The sequence below is a fragment of the Oryctolagus cuniculus genome, chromosome 5, assembly GCF_051225735.1.
Source record: "Oryctolagus cuniculus isolate XC-2025 breed Fujian yellow rabbit chromosome 5, ASM5122573v1, whole genome shotgun sequence".
Classification (NCBI taxonomy): domain Eukaryota; kingdom Metazoa; phylum Chordata; class Mammalia; order Lagomorpha; family Leporidae; genus Oryctolagus; species Oryctolagus cuniculus.
The window spans coordinates 92,876,139-92,893,668 of record NC_142871.1 but is presented as its reverse complement, the minus strand read 5'-3'; the positions used below and the strand labels follow the sequence as shown (position 1 = coordinate 92,893,668).

The 17,530-nt window shown below is 37.9% G+C and overlaps 1 protein-coding gene across 9 annotated transcripts in view; it reads right to left on the bottom strand.

Moving 5' to 3' along the window:
* Positions 1–17,530, bottom strand: part of LCA5 (lebercilin LCA5) — a 97,352-nt gene that overhangs the window by 48,674 nt on the left and 31,148 nt on the right. For 2 of the 9 annotated variants that reach the window (XM_017345248.3, XM_002714544.6), the window contains exons 4-9: positions 14,070–14,207; positions 12,198–12,294; positions 11,364–11,506; positions 6,304–6,436; positions 3,537–4,421; positions 1,551–2,456 (exon numbers count right to left, since the gene is read on the bottom strand). In XM_017345248.3, the coding sequence (XP_017200737.1) occupies positions 3,565–4,421; positions 6,304–6,436; positions 11,364–11,506; positions 12,198–12,294; positions 14,070–14,207 (1,368 nt within the window). In that variant the 3' untranslated portion in view covers positions 1,551–2,456; positions 3,537–3,564. Of the gene's footprint in view, positions 1–1,550; positions 4,422–6,303; positions 6,437–11,363; positions 11,507–12,197; positions 12,295–14,069; positions 14,208–17,530 lie in introns of those variants that run through there. The other 7 variants (XM_089332985.1, XM_089332986.1, XR_016233920.1 and 4 more) reach the window with 5 other exon arrangements.

Here is a 17,530-nt window from a genome sequence, read left to right as displayed (position 1 = left end):
CCAGGCCAAACCCAGGAGCCAGGAGCTTCTTCCAGGTCACCCATGTGAGTGTGCAGGGGCCCAAACATTTGGGCCACCTTCCACTGCTTTCCCAGGCACATCTGCAGGCAGCTGGATCAGAAGTGGATCAGCCAGGATTTGAACCGGTGCCCATATGGGATGCCTGCATCGCAGGTAGAGGCTTACCCTGCTATGCCACAACATCAGCCCCACCAAAACAAATATCTTTTAACCCCATTTGTCAGAAAACGTTTTGAAGTTCTCTCATATTATAGCTACATATCTATGCTCTATTTTTTTCAGATGCTTCCTAAAAGATAACTGGTATCAGATATGATAATGGCAGCTAATGTTTACTGAGTGTTTTTAACGTGTCAGGCACCCTGCCAAGCATTAAGGTGCATATTTCATTTACTCACCACCACAAGTATTAGAAAAGACCAGTGAGGCTACAAGAGTTCACACACACGGAGTGGTGGGGCAGGGATGGAACCCTATGCAGTGGCTCACCAAGCTCTTCATCCACTCTGAGAGGGCAGGACCCTGCCCAGCTGACATGCCATGCACTACATCCTGCCACCTTACATGAGTGCAGAGCACCCAGGAAGTACCCAGATGTTTAAAGAAAAAAAATGCTCTAGGGGCTAACACTGTGGCGTAGCAGGTAAGGCCACCACCTGCAGTGCAGGCATCGCATATGGGCTCCAGTTCAAGTTCCAGCTGGCCCACTTTTGCTCCAGCTCCCTGCTAATGTGCCTAGGAAAGCAGCAGCAGATGGCCCATGTCCTTGGGCTCCTGCACCCACGTGGGTGGGAGACCTGGAAGGAGTTCCTGGATCCTGGCTTTGTATAGGCCCAGCTCCAGCCGTTGAGGCCATTTGGGGAGTGAACCAGCGGACGGAAAACATCTTTCTCTCTCTCTGCTTCTTCTTCTCTGTAACTCTACCTCTCAAATAAATAAATCTTAAGAAAAAAAAGTATAATTATCTGATAAGATTAGAATTCTGTTTAACCTGATTTAAGGCAAATTCATCTACTCCAACTAAAAATACTGGATGAGGGGAAAAAAGGTGAATAATAAAATAAAAATTAACCCTGCAGATCCTGTTTTCTATCAAATATTCTCTTTTCTTTTTTTAAGATTTAGCTTATTTATTTGAAAGGCACAGACACAGAGAGAGAGAGAAGAGAGACATATCTTCCATCTGCAAGAGAGAGAGAGAGAGAGAGATCTCTTCCATCTGCTGGTTTACTTCCCAAATGGCCACAAAGCCAGGAATAGGCCAGGCCAAAGCTAGGAGCAAGGAGCTTCTTCAGGATCTCCCATGTGGGTGGCATGGGCCCAAGCACTTGAGCCATCTTTCACTGCCCTCCCAGACACATTAGCAGGAAGCAGCCAAGACTCAAATCAGCACCCATATGGGATGCCAGCACTGCAGGCGGTGGCTTAACTTTCTCTGCCATAGTGTCCAGCCCCATCTATCACATATTTTCATATATATCACATATTTTCTAAGTGAGCTAAGTTATCATTAAAATAAAGAGTCACAGTGAGTTTTTAAACTTTTATTAATGAAGAGTTCTAAGTACAAATAAATTTAACTTGACATTTAGAAAAAGATTCACTCTAAGCTTTTTTTGGTAAAGAAAAACCTGCTCTGTACATTTCAATTTAAGTAAGTTTAATGCTTAACATCATAATGCTTTTTAAGTTTACAACTTAATTGGAGGTTTAATTTTAATAATTCTTGGCCCATCTGGTTAGACACCATTAGACAGAAAAAAGCAAGAAACTGATTAAAATTACTTGAATATAAAATTTACTAAAGTTTTTTCTTAAAAAAAAACCTTTAAAATAAGACAAAAGCTAGAATACTTTTGGCAGAAAAATGAGCAGCTATGAACAAAAGTAATATTGCACAATATTTTATCAAGAACTTTATTACAAATAATATTGTGTTTTACACATATTAGAATGATTTGTAGCATAATAAATGCTTATTTATATCAGACATAAAAATCTCTTTATTAAGAAAATGTTTTAATAGTTTAGCACTTTTGAAAGATTGTTCCCAATAAATAACAGGAACACAACTTAAAGGATAACAGGGTGTACATCTTTCAATTAGAGACCTAACCAGGTGAGTCTTATCAAATAGTCATGAAATGATATTCAATAATAAACATCTGTAAGAACTCAATATACAACAATAACTCTTTTTCTCATCAGCACATATGCGTGGCCTCAGCAATCATACTATGAGCAGTTAGATAGTGAATTCTTGAAAAACACAGCTCACTTTGCAGTAAGTGCCAACCTAAATGTTTTATTCTTCCCACAGACTATTTCCGCCACTCTTCATTTCAGAAGTGTTTTCTCCTTGGTTGGTGGTGTATTACTGCTTCTTAAAGATCAATCACACTCAGCATAATCCAAGGTCATCAATTCCTTTGCAGCTGAAGTGAAGGACAAACAGCCATAAGAAGACCAACGCATTTCAAGAGAGAACTATGCACCCTACAAATCCCAGAGAAGCCCCTACACAGAGAAGCCCCATCTCTAAAAAAATGTTTATGCAAGGTTGCTTTAAAATTAGTCTTAGAAACCCAGTAGTATGTATTACTGCTGTCTCCTTGGTTTAAGGGTAAGTTCAAATCTTATAAATTACACATTAAAAATTTTACATTAATATCAATCTGGGAACATAATTTATGAGTCAAAAATTTTCCTATAAGGATAAAAATTCTTCTATTCCTTGTATTTGGTATGAAATCTTATATCTAGCCAGTGAGATACAAAGAGTGTAGAAAAACAAAGCAGAGGAATTAAACAGTACCCAAGTCTAGGGCAGACATGACAGAGGAGAACTGTCCATGTACAGAGATAGAAATGTTTTCTTAACTTCACCTAACATGCCAGCAGAGTTGTACCTAAGTGATTTCAGGAGACGGTGTTTGGAAATTGAGTCATGTTTAACTGTGGGTGCTTTCAGAGGAGTGGGAAACTTCAATGTCATCACTGTTTTATCACTGAAGAGTAATTCAGCCCTGCCATGTAAGACAGGGACCCGGGCCTCTACTCATAAAGGGCAGGACAACCAAGTAGCACTGGTTCTCCATCACCAGGGAGTTAGACTTCCAATTACAGAGCTTTTCACCCTCAATTATCATTCAACAACCAGTATGAAGACTGCAATTAGCTCAGTGAGGATATGATCAAAAATAAATAAATAAATAAGGATCAAAGTAGGGAATGAATACAACTTCCAGTGAAGTAAGATTCCCCATAGAGCTGACTTAGGGAGTAAAAGCTGTCTGTAAGCAAAAAGTCAAAAGGAAGCAAGACATATCTCTAGTTTTCATTTCACTCAAAGGAGCCTCCTTCATTCTTGGCAAACTATGTGGTATAGAGATATCATCTGCTTCTTTTTAACTGTACTGTATTTAGCTATTAAAATAATTCCTTAAATAGGATTTTTTAACATTAAGATCTAAATGTTTATAATAAATACTGTAAGAAAATATTTTGATATTTACAATTGGAAAAAATGTATACTCTAGTCAGTCATCTCAGTACTACTTCTTCAATTTCATCTTCTACAGAATCAACTGCTGTTACTGCTGGTTTATGGTTTGCATGTTTTAATCGGCGTCTACTTGGATTAAAATTTTTTGCCTCATTGAAGAAAAAGTCTTCATCTTCATGTTCTCTACCTCGGCTGCTTTTATCCCCAGGGAGAAAATTTAGAGGTTCAAAGTCTCCTGTGCTGCCAGCCAGAGAATTTGGGTCACTGCTTTTAGAAGAAAGGGTATTGCTGCCACTGGCACCAAACAGCTGTTCCATCAGATTAGCTTTTTTCTCTTTTCTTGTAATTAAATCTATATTATCTTTACTTGGAGTTTCCATACAGTTTCTTTGGAAATCCAAAAAGCCACTCTTTTGACCAAATGGGTTTGACTTCCGTGTTGTTTTGGCAAATGAAGGCACATAGCTACCAAATGCAAACTCATGTGGAGAGGCTGGACTTCTAGGATTTCCTGGATTCTGACCCTCTTTTGGTGTTAAACAACTGATATCTTGCAAATGATGTCCATTTAAAAATCTCTCTGCAGATTCAGAGAACATGTATGATTTACAGCTTCTATCTGGAGAGTATAGTTTTGATTTTAAATCGGGTAACAATGGCAAAGGAGGACATTTTAGATTCCTAGAATCTTGGAGTTCTCTGTTGATTTCATTCAGTTTAGCAAGCAGCATTTCTCTCTTTAATCTTTCTTCTTCCTCTTCTTCCAATGCATCAATATTCTGAACTTGATACATTTCCATTTGGTACCTTCCAATTTCCAACTCTGGCGTTTCTTTTCTCTCCAGTAAAGATGTCTTTGCTTTTTGCTTTTTATCAAGTTCTTCTCTTTCCCATTCTGTATGAAATCAAATTTTAAAAATGGGATTTTATAGCGGTCCATATTTTTAAATAGAAAATTCAACTACCATCTTTTACAAAATAGCCATCTTTATCTAATTTGAGTATTTTAAGCACAGTAAGGGTATACATTATCAATTTCATTTCTATACTTGTTATTCTTGGAGTAGAGAGTAATATATATAGTGTGTATTGCATTTAAGATTCACATTTATAAAAAAAAATTCATTCTTCAAAATAAGGGTAGGGAAGAAGTTCTCTGCCTTCATATATATACAGTGTAGTACTACAAACCGAATGGTGGGGGGTAGGATGGGTGGAGCAAAAACTTTTAAACTTAAAAATAAATTAAACATTTGGATGCCATATCTTGAGAAGGACATGACATCATTTAATGTGGTATTATGACAGAAGATGAATTAAAGTAAATCTAATTAAAACTTCAGCCAAGCTCCAAATGAGGAACATTTTATTTTTAAAAATGGGTCTGTATTCTTAAATGTTTCTCTCCCTTTTCCCTTCAACCACCTCCCTTCTTCCCTCTCTCTCTCTCTCTTGCACATACACATACACAAACCAAGAAATTGCTCCAGATTAAAGGAGACCAAGAGATGTGAAAAGAAAAAGCCATAAAGAACAATATTGTGCCAAGTAACACCACTGTAATATCGATGGTAGCTTAGGTAAACATGTTATATTCGAGTGAAACTTCCTGAAGCTGAAAACTACATTGAAATAGTGTAAGAGAATGTCCTTGTTTTGGGGAAATATTTAAGGGTATAGGCATGAGGTATACAACCCACAAATAGTTACTTGACTATTCTTGTCACTTTTTTGATAACTTTGAAATTATCTCCAAATTAAAAATTATTAAAAATATGTAAGAATACTCTAAATCTGGTAACTTTAATAATTACCACGTATTCCTACTGATAAGAGATCATTCCATATAGACTGTAAGAAAAATATCAGTTAAAAGGACAAAATGACAGCTTTAACTACTTTTATTCCTGTTTCACCTTGACAGTTATCCATAATGCCTAATATTCTATTCTGTTATTTATTATATGAAAGTAGCCTGTTATGGGCATTAGCCAACAATATGAACACACTTCTATTTAAACAGTAACTGTTTACACAGTATACACGCACATACACACATACTTGTACACACACATACATATGTTAATTGAAGAAATAATTGGATCCTGAATTCATATCCCACTTTCTTCAGCTCAAGAGAAAAACAGATTTCTCTGTGAGTAGCTACTAAACTGAAGAATACTTCAAAAGATTAGAGACTGAGATCACTCTTGCACCTACCTTTACAGCATTTATATCCAGATGGAAATGAATATATTCCTAAAGTTCATTTCCAGTTTCTGAAACTTTGTAAAAAGGTTCATTAAACTTCCACATTAATGGCTGAACACATTAAAGATTTACATTACACATTAAAATCAAAGAAAAGTTACAGGAATATATTCTGGATCACACATCATTGATTTTTATGTGTAAACTATCTGTGGACTAGTCACAAGACCAAAGCTACAAAGAGTTCTCTCAGTTGCCTCTTCCTCAAGCTTTAATTAATACCCAAAGAAATTTTTTCCTTTACCTGAATTATACTTGATCTGAACTTTAAGATAGTTTGCTGATATTACCTAACCCAAAATAGTGACAACTAACAGTCTTTTTCTTTCCTTAATAACTCCATACAAATGTGACTCCTTATATATACTCTTCCCCTATCATTGCACCAAACTTTTCTTGTTCTGTAAAATCAATTCACAGTTCAGCTGGAAGACATCAGGGGATGCTAACCCTTTCCCTCTCAGGGGATGCAGACTTATCAGTTGCTTAAACAAACTTTTTCTTACCATCCTCCAGATTCTCAATCTCCTGTTTTACAACATGGAGTCCTTGATCTTTAATGAATTTTTCTTCTCTTTCCACAATTGGGCTTAGAATCCCTGTTTCTTCATGCTCATCTTGCACTTGGGATGACAGGTCCTAATATGTATACATTTTTTTTAAATGCGAAGTTGCATATAAAAAAGGGGGGAGATTTAAGCATCATAGATTCATCCTTCCTTTAGACATGATTACCAACTAAGTTAAAAATAAAACAAATTTTCAAATAATAAATCAGTAAGTTATAAGACACCATCACTTAAAAGATGTTTTAAAAGCATGCTATATTATTTCTTAATTAAAATTTTAAAGAAATATTTATAAAACATATCAGAACCAATATGTTATAAGACAAGACAATACCTTACATAAAATTCTGAAAAGACAAGTTTCAGAAGTTTCTTTGCTTTATACACTTTCACAACAAAATTTGATTAATTCAGTTCATCAAAATGGCTATTAACCAACCATGGTGGCCAATTGAGATGCTGAATAACACAGGTAGTGACAATTGCACTGAATTGCATTTCAGGTTTATACTATGCCCAAAGTCTCCAATTAATAAATTTTATAATAGTTAAATCAAATAAACTGTTACAAACTTACAAATTGTTGTTTCTTATGGTTCCTTTGAATAAGTGTATGTATAATTTTTGTTTTGGAAAAGTACAACATCTATTATTAAAGACTGTCTGGTAGAGAATTGTGCCCTAGTGTCCCTTTCTACATTCTTCCTTTTACTAACAGAATCTCCTGTCTTTTAGCAGGGCATAGGGTTACTAGCTAACGACTACATTTGCTAGCCTCCTTTGCAGCTAGAAAGGAACTACAGAAGGTAGGTAAGTGAAGAATGTGTGCAACTTCTGATTACATCAAAACAAAAGCTGCTTGCTCTCTATTTCCTTAATTCTTCTTTCCCACAGTGCTGGTGAGCCAATTCCAACAACACAAAAGAGAACTATGGGCCAGCGCCTGGGCGCACTAGGTTAATCCTTCACCTGCGGCGCCAGCATCCTATATGGGCAACGGTTCTAGTCCTGGCTGCTCCTCTTCCAGTCCAGCTCTCTGCTGTGGCGTGGGAAAGCAGTAGAAGATGGCCCAGATCCTTGGGCCCCTGCACCCAGGTGGGAGACCCAGAAGAAGCGCCTGGCTCCTGGCTTCGGATTGGCACAGCTCTGGGCCATTGTGGCCATTTGGGGGGTGAACCAATGGAAGGAAGACCTTTCTCTCTGTCTCTCTCTTTCACTGTCTGTAACTCTGTCAAATAAATAAATAAAATCTTTTTTAAAAAAAAAAAAGAGAGAACTATGCTTCAAAATGGAAGGTCAACGAGACAGATGACTACAATAGAACAAGGGTATCTACCAATCCAGGCTACCTATTCCTAGACTACCTGTCATAAGAAAGAGACCTGCATTGTACTTGACCCACCATATTGAGTCTTTTTCCAGGAGCAACTCAGCCTGTGTTCTAAAGAAGCTACAACTTGCTGAGGCCCTTTACATTAGCAGACTCAGTCTCAAGAGCTTTCTCAACGTCATAATCAGTCATTATCACAACCCTGAAAAGCCATCCCCATTATATAGATGAAGAAATGGAGGCTCCAACAAGTCACCCAACTAATACCTCTGAACCAGAATTTATCTAAAGAGTAGAGCTAACTCTTCTCAATAAATTACGCTGCTGCTGCTTCTGTTGAATCTTAAAATTAAGACCATTTTTTATCCTTCTAAGCAGTTATTCTTTGCTATTCCACATTTCATCATTTCAAAGAGACAAATCAACATGATCTAGTGTCGATGGTAGTACAAATACAAGAAGAAACAAACTCAGAAGATACAACTAATTTGCCTAAATTGAAAAACAAAACTGAAATAGAAATTAACAAATAAAAAACTAGAGCATACAGAGGCACCAAATTAGTTCACCCTTTCTGCTTTATACTATCAGAGGTTGTCTCAGGGTCACTGGGAAGCTTATCAAGTAAAAAAATACAACACTATATATATGACATATGCTTGATCCCTGGAGCTTTGCTTTCTTTGGAGTTTGAACTGAAAATACTAAAGATAAAACCTTTTGGCGCAGGCATTGTGGCATAGCAGCAGCATCCCATACTGGTGCTGGCTGAGTCCCAGCTGCTCCACTTCTGTTCCAGGTCCCTGCTCATGCATCTGGGAAAGCAGCGGAGGATGGCCCAAATGCTTAGACTCCTGTACCCACACGGGAGACCTGGATAGAGCTCCTGCCCCAGCTTCAGACTGGCCCAGCCCCTATAGTTGTGGCCATTTGGGGAGTGAACCAGTGGATGGAAGATTTCTCTTTCTCTCTCTCTCTCTGTAACTCTGCCTTTCAAATAAATAAAGACACCTTTTAAAAAAAAAAAAAAGATACAACTTTTTTAGAATAAAAGGACTTTCCAGAAACTCAGCTTAGTTTTTTTAAATGAACACAGACTCTGTGATTTCAACTCTGAATTGCTTTAACATTCAGTTAACATGTAAAATTCTTCCAAAAAATTAAATCTAGTCAAATTCTTACAAATCACTGAAAAACTACCACAATTTGTTATTAAACATATAATCTTGGGGCTGGCACTGTGGCACAGTGGGGTAACACCCTGGACTGAAATGCCAGCATCCCATATGGACACCGGTTCTAGTCCCGGCTGCTCTTCTTCTGATCCAGCTCTCTGCTATGGCCTGAGAAAGCAGTGGAAGATGGCCTAAGTCCTTGGGTCCCTGCACCCATGTGGGAGACCCGGAAGAAGCTCCTGGCTCCTGGCTTTGGATTGGCATAGCTCCAGCCATTACGGACATCTGGGGAGTGAACCAGCGGATAGAGGACCTCTCTGTCTGTCTCTACCTTTCTCTGTAACTCTTTCAAATAAATAAAATAAATCTTTTTTTTTTTTTATTTGACAGGTAGAGTTATAGACAGTGAGAGAGAGACAGAGAGAGGTCTTCCTTCCGTTGGTTCACTCCCCAAATGGCCACTACAGCTGGCGCTGTGCCGATCGGAAGGCAGGAGCCAGGTGCTTCCTCCTGGTCTCCCATGGGGTACAGGGTCCAAGCACTTGGGCCATCCTCCACTGCACTCCCGGGCCACAGCAGAGAGCTGGCCTGGAAGAGGAGCAATCGAGACTAGAACCCAGGGTGCCGACACCACAGGCAGAAGATCAGCCAAGTGAGCCATGGCACCAGCCAATAAAATAAATCTTTTAAAAAAAAATCTTTCCAGGCTGTTTTTTGAAACTCTTTAAAAAATTTTTATTTATTTATTTGAAAGGCAGAATTAGAGAAAGAGAGAGAGAGAATGAATGAATGAATGAATGAATCTTTCATCTGCTGGTTCACTCCCCAAATGGCTGCAATGGCCCAAGCTGGGCCAATCAAAGCCAGGAGCCAGGAGCTTCTTCCAGGTCTCCCACATGGGTGCAGAGGCCCCTGGACTTGGGCCATTGTCTACTGCATTTTCCAAGCACATTAGCAAGGAGCTGGATCTGAAGTAGAGCAGCTGGGACTTGAACCGGTGCCCATATAGAATGCTGGTGCTACAGGTGCTACTGCTGCATCACAGTGGCAGCCCCAACATAATCTGCTGCGGCACATCACTGGCTACCACTTTCAGGGTTTTCTAAGACTGTCTGGGTAGATAAAAGGTAATAAGCTTAGAAAGCAAATTTTTTCTTTAAGGAGTCTCCACCAGAAGGAATACTCAATCTTTCTGAAGCACCTGAAGAATGCAACATAAACTGGGGCTAGTACTGTGGCTCAGCATGTTAAGCCACAGCTTAGGATGCCTGCATCCCATACTGGAGTGACTGGGATCAAGTCCCAGCCCCTCCACTTCTGATAGATTCCTGTTCATGTCCCTGAGAGGCCGCAGATGATGACCAGGCTCATGGGGCTGGGTTCCTGCCAACCACATGGGACAACCAGATGGCATTCTTGGCTCCTGACTTCAGCCAGCCCCAATGTTGTGGGCATTTGAAATCAGTGGATAAAAGATCTCTCTAGAAAAAAAAAAAAAGGGAGCGAAAGATCCAACATGGGAAGTGGGATACACAGCAGACTCATAAAATGGCAGATGTCCTAAACAGCACTCTGGCCTCAGAATCAGCCCTTAAGGCATTCGGATATGGCTGAAGAGCCCATGAGAGTATTTTAGGCATGGAAAGCCAAGACACTCTGGCAAAAAAAAAAAAAAAAAAAAAAAAAAAAGGAAAAAAAGAAAAAAAAGAAGAGGACCTAAATGAAAGATCTCTGCAAGTGAGATCCCAGTAGAAAGAACAGGCCATCAAAGAAGGAGGTACCTTTCTCTGGAGGAGAGAACTTCCACTTTGACTATGACCTCGTTTAAATAAGATCGAAGTCAGCGAACTCAAAAGGCTTCCATAGCCTTGGCAACTCATTACTAGAGCCTAGGGAGATTTCTGACACCATAAACAAGAGTGTCAAATTGTTAAGTCAACAACAGGAGTCACTGTGTACTTGCTCCTCATGTGGGATCTCTGTCCTTAATGTGTTGTCCAATGTGAATTAATGCTATAACTAGTACTGAAACAGTATTTTACACTTTATGTTCTGTGTGGGTGCAAACTGATGAAATCTTTACTTAATATATACTAAATTGATCTTCCGTATATAAAGATAATTGAAAATTAATCTGATGCGAATGGAATGAGAGAGGGAGCGGGAGATTGGAGGGGTGAGGGTGGGAGGGAAATTATGGGGGGGAAGCCATTATAATCCATAAACTGTACTTCGGAAATTTATATTTACTAAATAAAAGTTTTAAAAAAAGATCTCTCTTTCAAATAAGTAAACTTTTTAAAAAATGAAATGGAAACAACAAGAGTCAATCCAAAGAATTTAACAAAATACACAGATGTTCTCCCTAAAATCTAGCTGTACTTTCATACAGATATAGCACTAGCTTCACTGCTGAAATTTTAAAATGCTTGATACTGTGTTTTTAGGAATAACTTCAAACCTACTGCATGTAATCATATTGCTAAACTCACCAAAGGAAGATGTTCTGGCTCCTCCCATTTTTTTTCATAACACATAATTGTTTGTGGTGTTATAGGAAATTCTTCCAGCTTAAAGTCTTCAGTGGTTTGCACTCCTTTTGTACACAGGTCTGTAAAATCACTCTGGCAGGCAGCTATAATGAAAAGTATAAAATAATTTTCCAAATTATTGAACAATGCTAAAATATATACAATTCAACTAGTATATACTCACTAGCTAAATGAGATAATGTGTAAGTTTTGCTTAGCTCAGTGAATATTATTGCTTCTAGGATTTTTTTTTTAAATCTGTGGGCCATTTTGACTGTAAATGCTAATAAGCTTTTATAAAATTTATGTTTTAACATGTTTGCAAATCACAGAAGGAAATTATAATTTTGTTAAAGAACAAAAGTAAAGTTATACATAACAATATTTGAGTGAAATGAAATGACATGGATTTTTTTCTTAAAATATTCTAGAAAAAATAGTTGAAATAAAATTAGTAAAAGTTGCAACTGTTAAAGCTAGGTGATATATAGATGATAAAGTTCATTATAGTATTCTCTATTTTAGGGTATGTTTATGAATGAATCTTCATAAAAGTTTTAAAATTTCAAAACATTAAGAAAAGCACAATTTTAATGAACTCTCTCTCTCCTTATGGGAGAAAAACAAAGAAAGTTGGAAGGATTTTTAAAATTTAACCAAAAGAAAGTAAATTATAAAAAATATTTAAATATATTTCAATTAAGTTCTTTCCCTTCCTTTCCTTGAACTTCAGAATTATCTTATTATTAACAATATCTAACCTATCATTTTTTTCAGCAGTAATAACAACCATACCACTTTTTCTTGATGTAGGTTCTTTTTCTTTCTTTGGAGAGGACTTTGGCAGACGATTAGAATATATGTTTTTTATATCCAGTTCTCTCTCTTTTTCCTAAAAACAAACCCAATAGAATTGAGGAAGCAGAATCTCAGTTTTCTCTGATTTGAGGTAACTAACATATAGAGTACAAAAATATATATAATGTTTATGAGTGAAATTAACATCTTGAGATTTGATTGTTGTTTATAGCTCTTGTCTATACTTCTGAAGAACAGTGGTCTTTTTACTTACTTCTTGTTGAATTGTTTATTTAGTGGAGTATTAAGTTTGTGATTATAAAGCATGCCATTGCGATAATTAAAAGGAAAAAGAAAGGAAGGAGGTGGGTGGGTGGGTGGAAGGAAGGGAATGAGGGAGGATAGGAAGTATCATTATGCTTTTAAAACTGTATATATGAAACTTATTCCCTTTATAGAAATAACAAATTTATTTTAAAAAACCTTACTTTTTCAGCCTGTATTTTCCTTATGAAATTGAAATATACTTGGTTAAGCTTCTCTTTTAAATACCAAACTAGAGAAAGCAATGTCTCTAGTATCTTTAGGTTAGGGAACAGCAATTATTTTTCCAGTGTCCAACATGGGGGCAAATGTTTAGCCTAGTGGTTAACACATCCGTTGAAATATCCACTTTCCACATCTGAGTGCCTGGGCTCAACTCTCGGCTCCACCTTCCTCCTAATACAGAATCTGAAGGGTCGTGGTGATGACTCAAGTAACTGAGTTCCTGTCACCCATGTAAGAGATGTGAATTGAGTAAGAGACGTGGATTGAGTTTCTGGCTCCCATGGCAGTTGCAGACATTTGGGGAGTGAACCAGCAATGGATGCTCAGGCAGTTGTGTGTGTGGGTGTATGTGTGTGTATACTTGTTTTTTCTGAGTTACTGATGAGTTAAAAATTAGACCACTCTTAAACAGAGATGTTCTTGTTCATCAGAGGACTACAGATTTTTTTTTGAGATTTGATTAACAAAGAGAAAACTGTGAGAGAATACACAGTTTTGTGCGATTATACACAAAATTTCAACCCAGCAATGAATGACTTCTAGAAAAAATTATACCTGATTAACAAAAATGAATACTTTGAATTGAGTACCTCCTCTAAGCACTGAGAAATGAAAGGTATTATTTGAAATTTTAAAAATATTCAGTCACAGGGTTAGCCTGCAGAAGAACATGAGATTATTTGGACATGCAATATAGAAAACAGTAGTTCCCGTAATTTCTTCTAAGATCTTATCATTTATTTCTGTTACATCATTCTTGTGAATGTATTCAGTGCTTTATGGTGTTACATTGATTAAATCTACAGGTCTTTTCCAAGTGCCAACTATTAAAATTTTGGAATTATATTATACCAACTTATAAATATGAATACATATTAATGTTTTAAATATTTGGTTTTCAGAGTCAGTACTGTGGTGCAGCGGCTTAAGTTGCCACCTGCAATGCCACTATCTCATAAGAGCGCCAGTTTAAGAACCAGCTGCTTCACTTTTGATCCAGTTCCCTGCTAATGTGCCTGGTAAAGCAGCAGAAGATGGGCCAGCTGCTTAGGCCTCGCCACTTACATGGAGGCCCTGGATGGAGTTCCTGACTCACGGCTTCTGTCTGCCTGACCCTGGGTGTTGGGGCTATTTGAGGAGTGAACCAGCAGATGGAAGGGGAATCCCTTTCTGTCTCCCCCCATCCCACCCCACCCCACTCCATAACTGCCTTTGAAAGAAAGAAAGAAATCTTAAAAAAAATACACATTCATAATCTTTATTTGGTTTTCATCTAACATCTAAAAGAGGGAAGAACACATTTGAAAAGAACCTGCTCACCTTTAATTTGTGATACAGTCTTTGTACCTCTTTTTGAAGAACTTTATTTTCATCATGAGCCTCAAATGCCCTTTTCCTTTCGGCAAGCAGCTGTCGCTGGAAACTGTTAGTACTTAGCTCAAGGTTTTTTGATAGTTCCTATGTGTACAAACACATTTTTTTAAAAAGAGCATTTTTAGAAAAATCCAACAGTAAAACACAGCACTTGGCAGTGTCAAAATGTTATTTTTGGTGGTACTGTACAAGACATATAAATCAGACTGGGCTTAGTGTCCATGAACATAAACTGGGAAATAAAACTACCAACAATTTAATAAGATACCTTACTATTCCTTTCCTTGTTTTTCATAATGATTGTAAATAAACTCTTTAGCATCTGTCAGATGCACACACAGTTGTTTAAGTTAGGAGCAAAAGGCAGGCAATGGTTCTGAGGGGAAACAGGCTTTTGGCAATGAGGCGAGGCTAGGGTAGGTAACTAGATATCGAGACAGCTAAAATTACACAGCACTATTCAAGGTGCAGAGAATGCCTCCTAAAACATCTCTAGCTAAAAACAATAGCCATTATCATGGTCTTCAAATACATTCTATGTGTTATATGAAAGAATTTAAACCAAGATCCTTTCCTTCAGGGTGGGCTTTGTGGCTTAGGACACTGGCATCCCATTTCAGAGTGCCTGGTGTGAGTCTTATTTCTACCTTCTGATACAGTTGGCTCTAGAGGCTGCAGGTGATGGCTGAAATACTTAGGTCCCTGCCACCTTTGTGACAGACCAAGATAGAATTGCTGGCTCCTGGCTTTGGCCTGGCCCAGTTCTGGCTGTTGTAGATATTTGGGGCTTGAGCCAGCAGACAGAAGATCTGTCTCTGTCTCTCTCTTCTGTCACCATGCTTTTCATATAAATAATAACTTTAAAATAAGATAAAATATTTTCTTTTAAAATAGCAAGTCGTCCAGATACCATTCCTAACCTCTGTATGAAAAAATGTTTTTATGAATAAAGATATATTATAAGTATAATAAATATTCAAAGTATCATAAAATTTAAAAAGCAGTTATAATCTCACTGCCTTGGGATAAGCACTGCCAATATTTTGGCATACCAAAGTGGAGACTTTATATGTTTCCAAATAAATAATATCATAAGTGCTTTTCTAAGCCTATAATATAGTTCTTTATTTTAGTTATTTGAGAGAGAGAGAAGAGTAAGAGATCACCCATCCACTGGTTCCCTCCCCAAATAGCCACAACAAGCCAGGTCTGGGCCACACAGAAGTCAGGACCCAGGAAGTCCAACTGGGTGTCCCACATTGGTGCAAGGGCCTAACCACTTGAGACATCTCCTGCTGCTTTCCCCAGTGCATTAGCAATGAGCTGGAACAGAAGCAGAGCAACCAGGACTCAAATCAGTGCTCCAGAATAGGATGCTGGCCTGATCAATATACTTTAATATCACAACTTTTTAAAGCAGAAAAATACTACAGATTATCATCATAACTCATTTAACCAAACTTGCTGTTCAACATTAAGGTGCTTCCAATTTCTCCTATGGTGAACATCCCAGTATATGTAACATTAAGCATATGTTTATTATTACCCTATGTAATTAAGAAATAAAGTTTCTTGGACTTTATCAATATAAGAACTCCTTTTCTCTCTTTCTCTCTCTTTCTCTCTCTCTCTCTCCTAATTCTGTCCCAGACAGTGTGTCAAATACTACAAATACAAAATCAAGAAAGACTTCTTTGTGCCTTTATGGATTCTGCCCAAATTCACTGATAAACATGCCAAAATGGCTAACACCTAAAGATGGCATGTCAAAGTACACACCCATAAAACCTTTCTCTAAATTGACAGCTGTTTATACATTTTGGGTACAGTTATGAATACAACTGTAAAGCTTACTAACATTATTTCCAACTAGTCCACATTTTTCCATTAAGAAACAAATTAGGGGACTGGCACCATGGCTTAGTAGGCTAAGCTTCCACCTGTGGCGCCAGTATCCCATATGGAGGCCACAGTTCCCAGTTGCTCCTCTTCCAATCTAAGCCTCTATTAAGACCTGGGAAAGCAGCAGAAGATGGCCCAAGTGCATGGGCCCCTTCACCCACATGGGAGACCCAGAAGCTACCAGCTCCTGGCTTCAGATCGGCTCGGCTCCAGCCATTGCGGCCATATGGGGAGTGAAGCAGCAGATTGAAACCCTTTCTCTCTATCTCTCCCTCTTTCTGTCTCTAACTCTGTCAAATAAATAAAATCTTTTTTAAAAATGAGTTAATGTATTTACTCTATCCTATATCTACAAGATATTTTATATCTACTAGATTACAGTCTATAGTTCTAGAATGCAGATTTATATAGTGTATATATGTGGTCTCATAACAGTATAGAATATAGATGTGTATAGTGTACATAAACAGGAGAATATAGGTAGATACAATACCAATGCAGCAATATTAACAGGACAAAAAGTAATGAAGGGGTGGTCACTTGGCCTAGTGGTTAAGCTACCAGTTGGAACACCTGCATCCCATTTTGCAATGTCTGGGTTTGCATCCTTGCTCTTCATCATATTCCACCTCCCTATGAATGTGCATCCTGAGAGGCAGGAGGTAATGGTCTCTGCTGTGCACATGGGAGACCTGAACTGAGTTTCTGACTTCAATCTTGGGACTGGTATCACTCCAGCTGTTACAAGCATTTGGGAAATGAACCAGCACATGGGAGTATCCCATCTTTCAAATAAACAGATAAATACCTTTTAAATAATAAATAATTTAAAAAGGATAGTTCTGAATGAGCAAAATTTTCTGTAACATATTAAAAAATTGGCAGAGGTTGGCATCTAGCTTACTGATCGATAATTTCTAGTAATTTCTGCATATCTTGTCTTTTCCCACTTTCTTACTTCTCCAACTCTTCTTAACTATCTAAGGCACACTCTCACACACACTGACAAAGACTCAGAAGTAACATTTACAAGGTTCTTCAGTCATCTGAATGTGTTCAATTCATCTGAAGGAACTAACTCATTTCTTCTTCTGCTTTGGGCTAGACAAGATGGAAGCGAATCTGTAATCCAATAGTTATGCGTCCTTGTGTACATCATAAATCTATGCTAAATATTTAGTATCCTTGCTCTATGAAATCTGTTTTTCTTAGAAAAGAAAAAAAAAATTGTAGGGGAGGACTTTAGTCCCACACTGGAGAATCTGGACTTCATTATTGGCTCCTGGGCCCAGCGTTGTGCCAGTGCAGACCCTGAGAAGCAGCAGTGGTAACTCAAGTAACCGAGTTCTCGCTACCCACGTGGAGGATCTGGATGGTACTCCCAACGCCCAGCTTTGGCCCCAGCCCAGGCCCAGCTGTCATGGGCACTTGAGGAAAATGCTGCCTTTTCTGATATCTGCAAGTCTTTCCTTATTCTAAACTTTTGTTGCCTTACATAGTTAGAT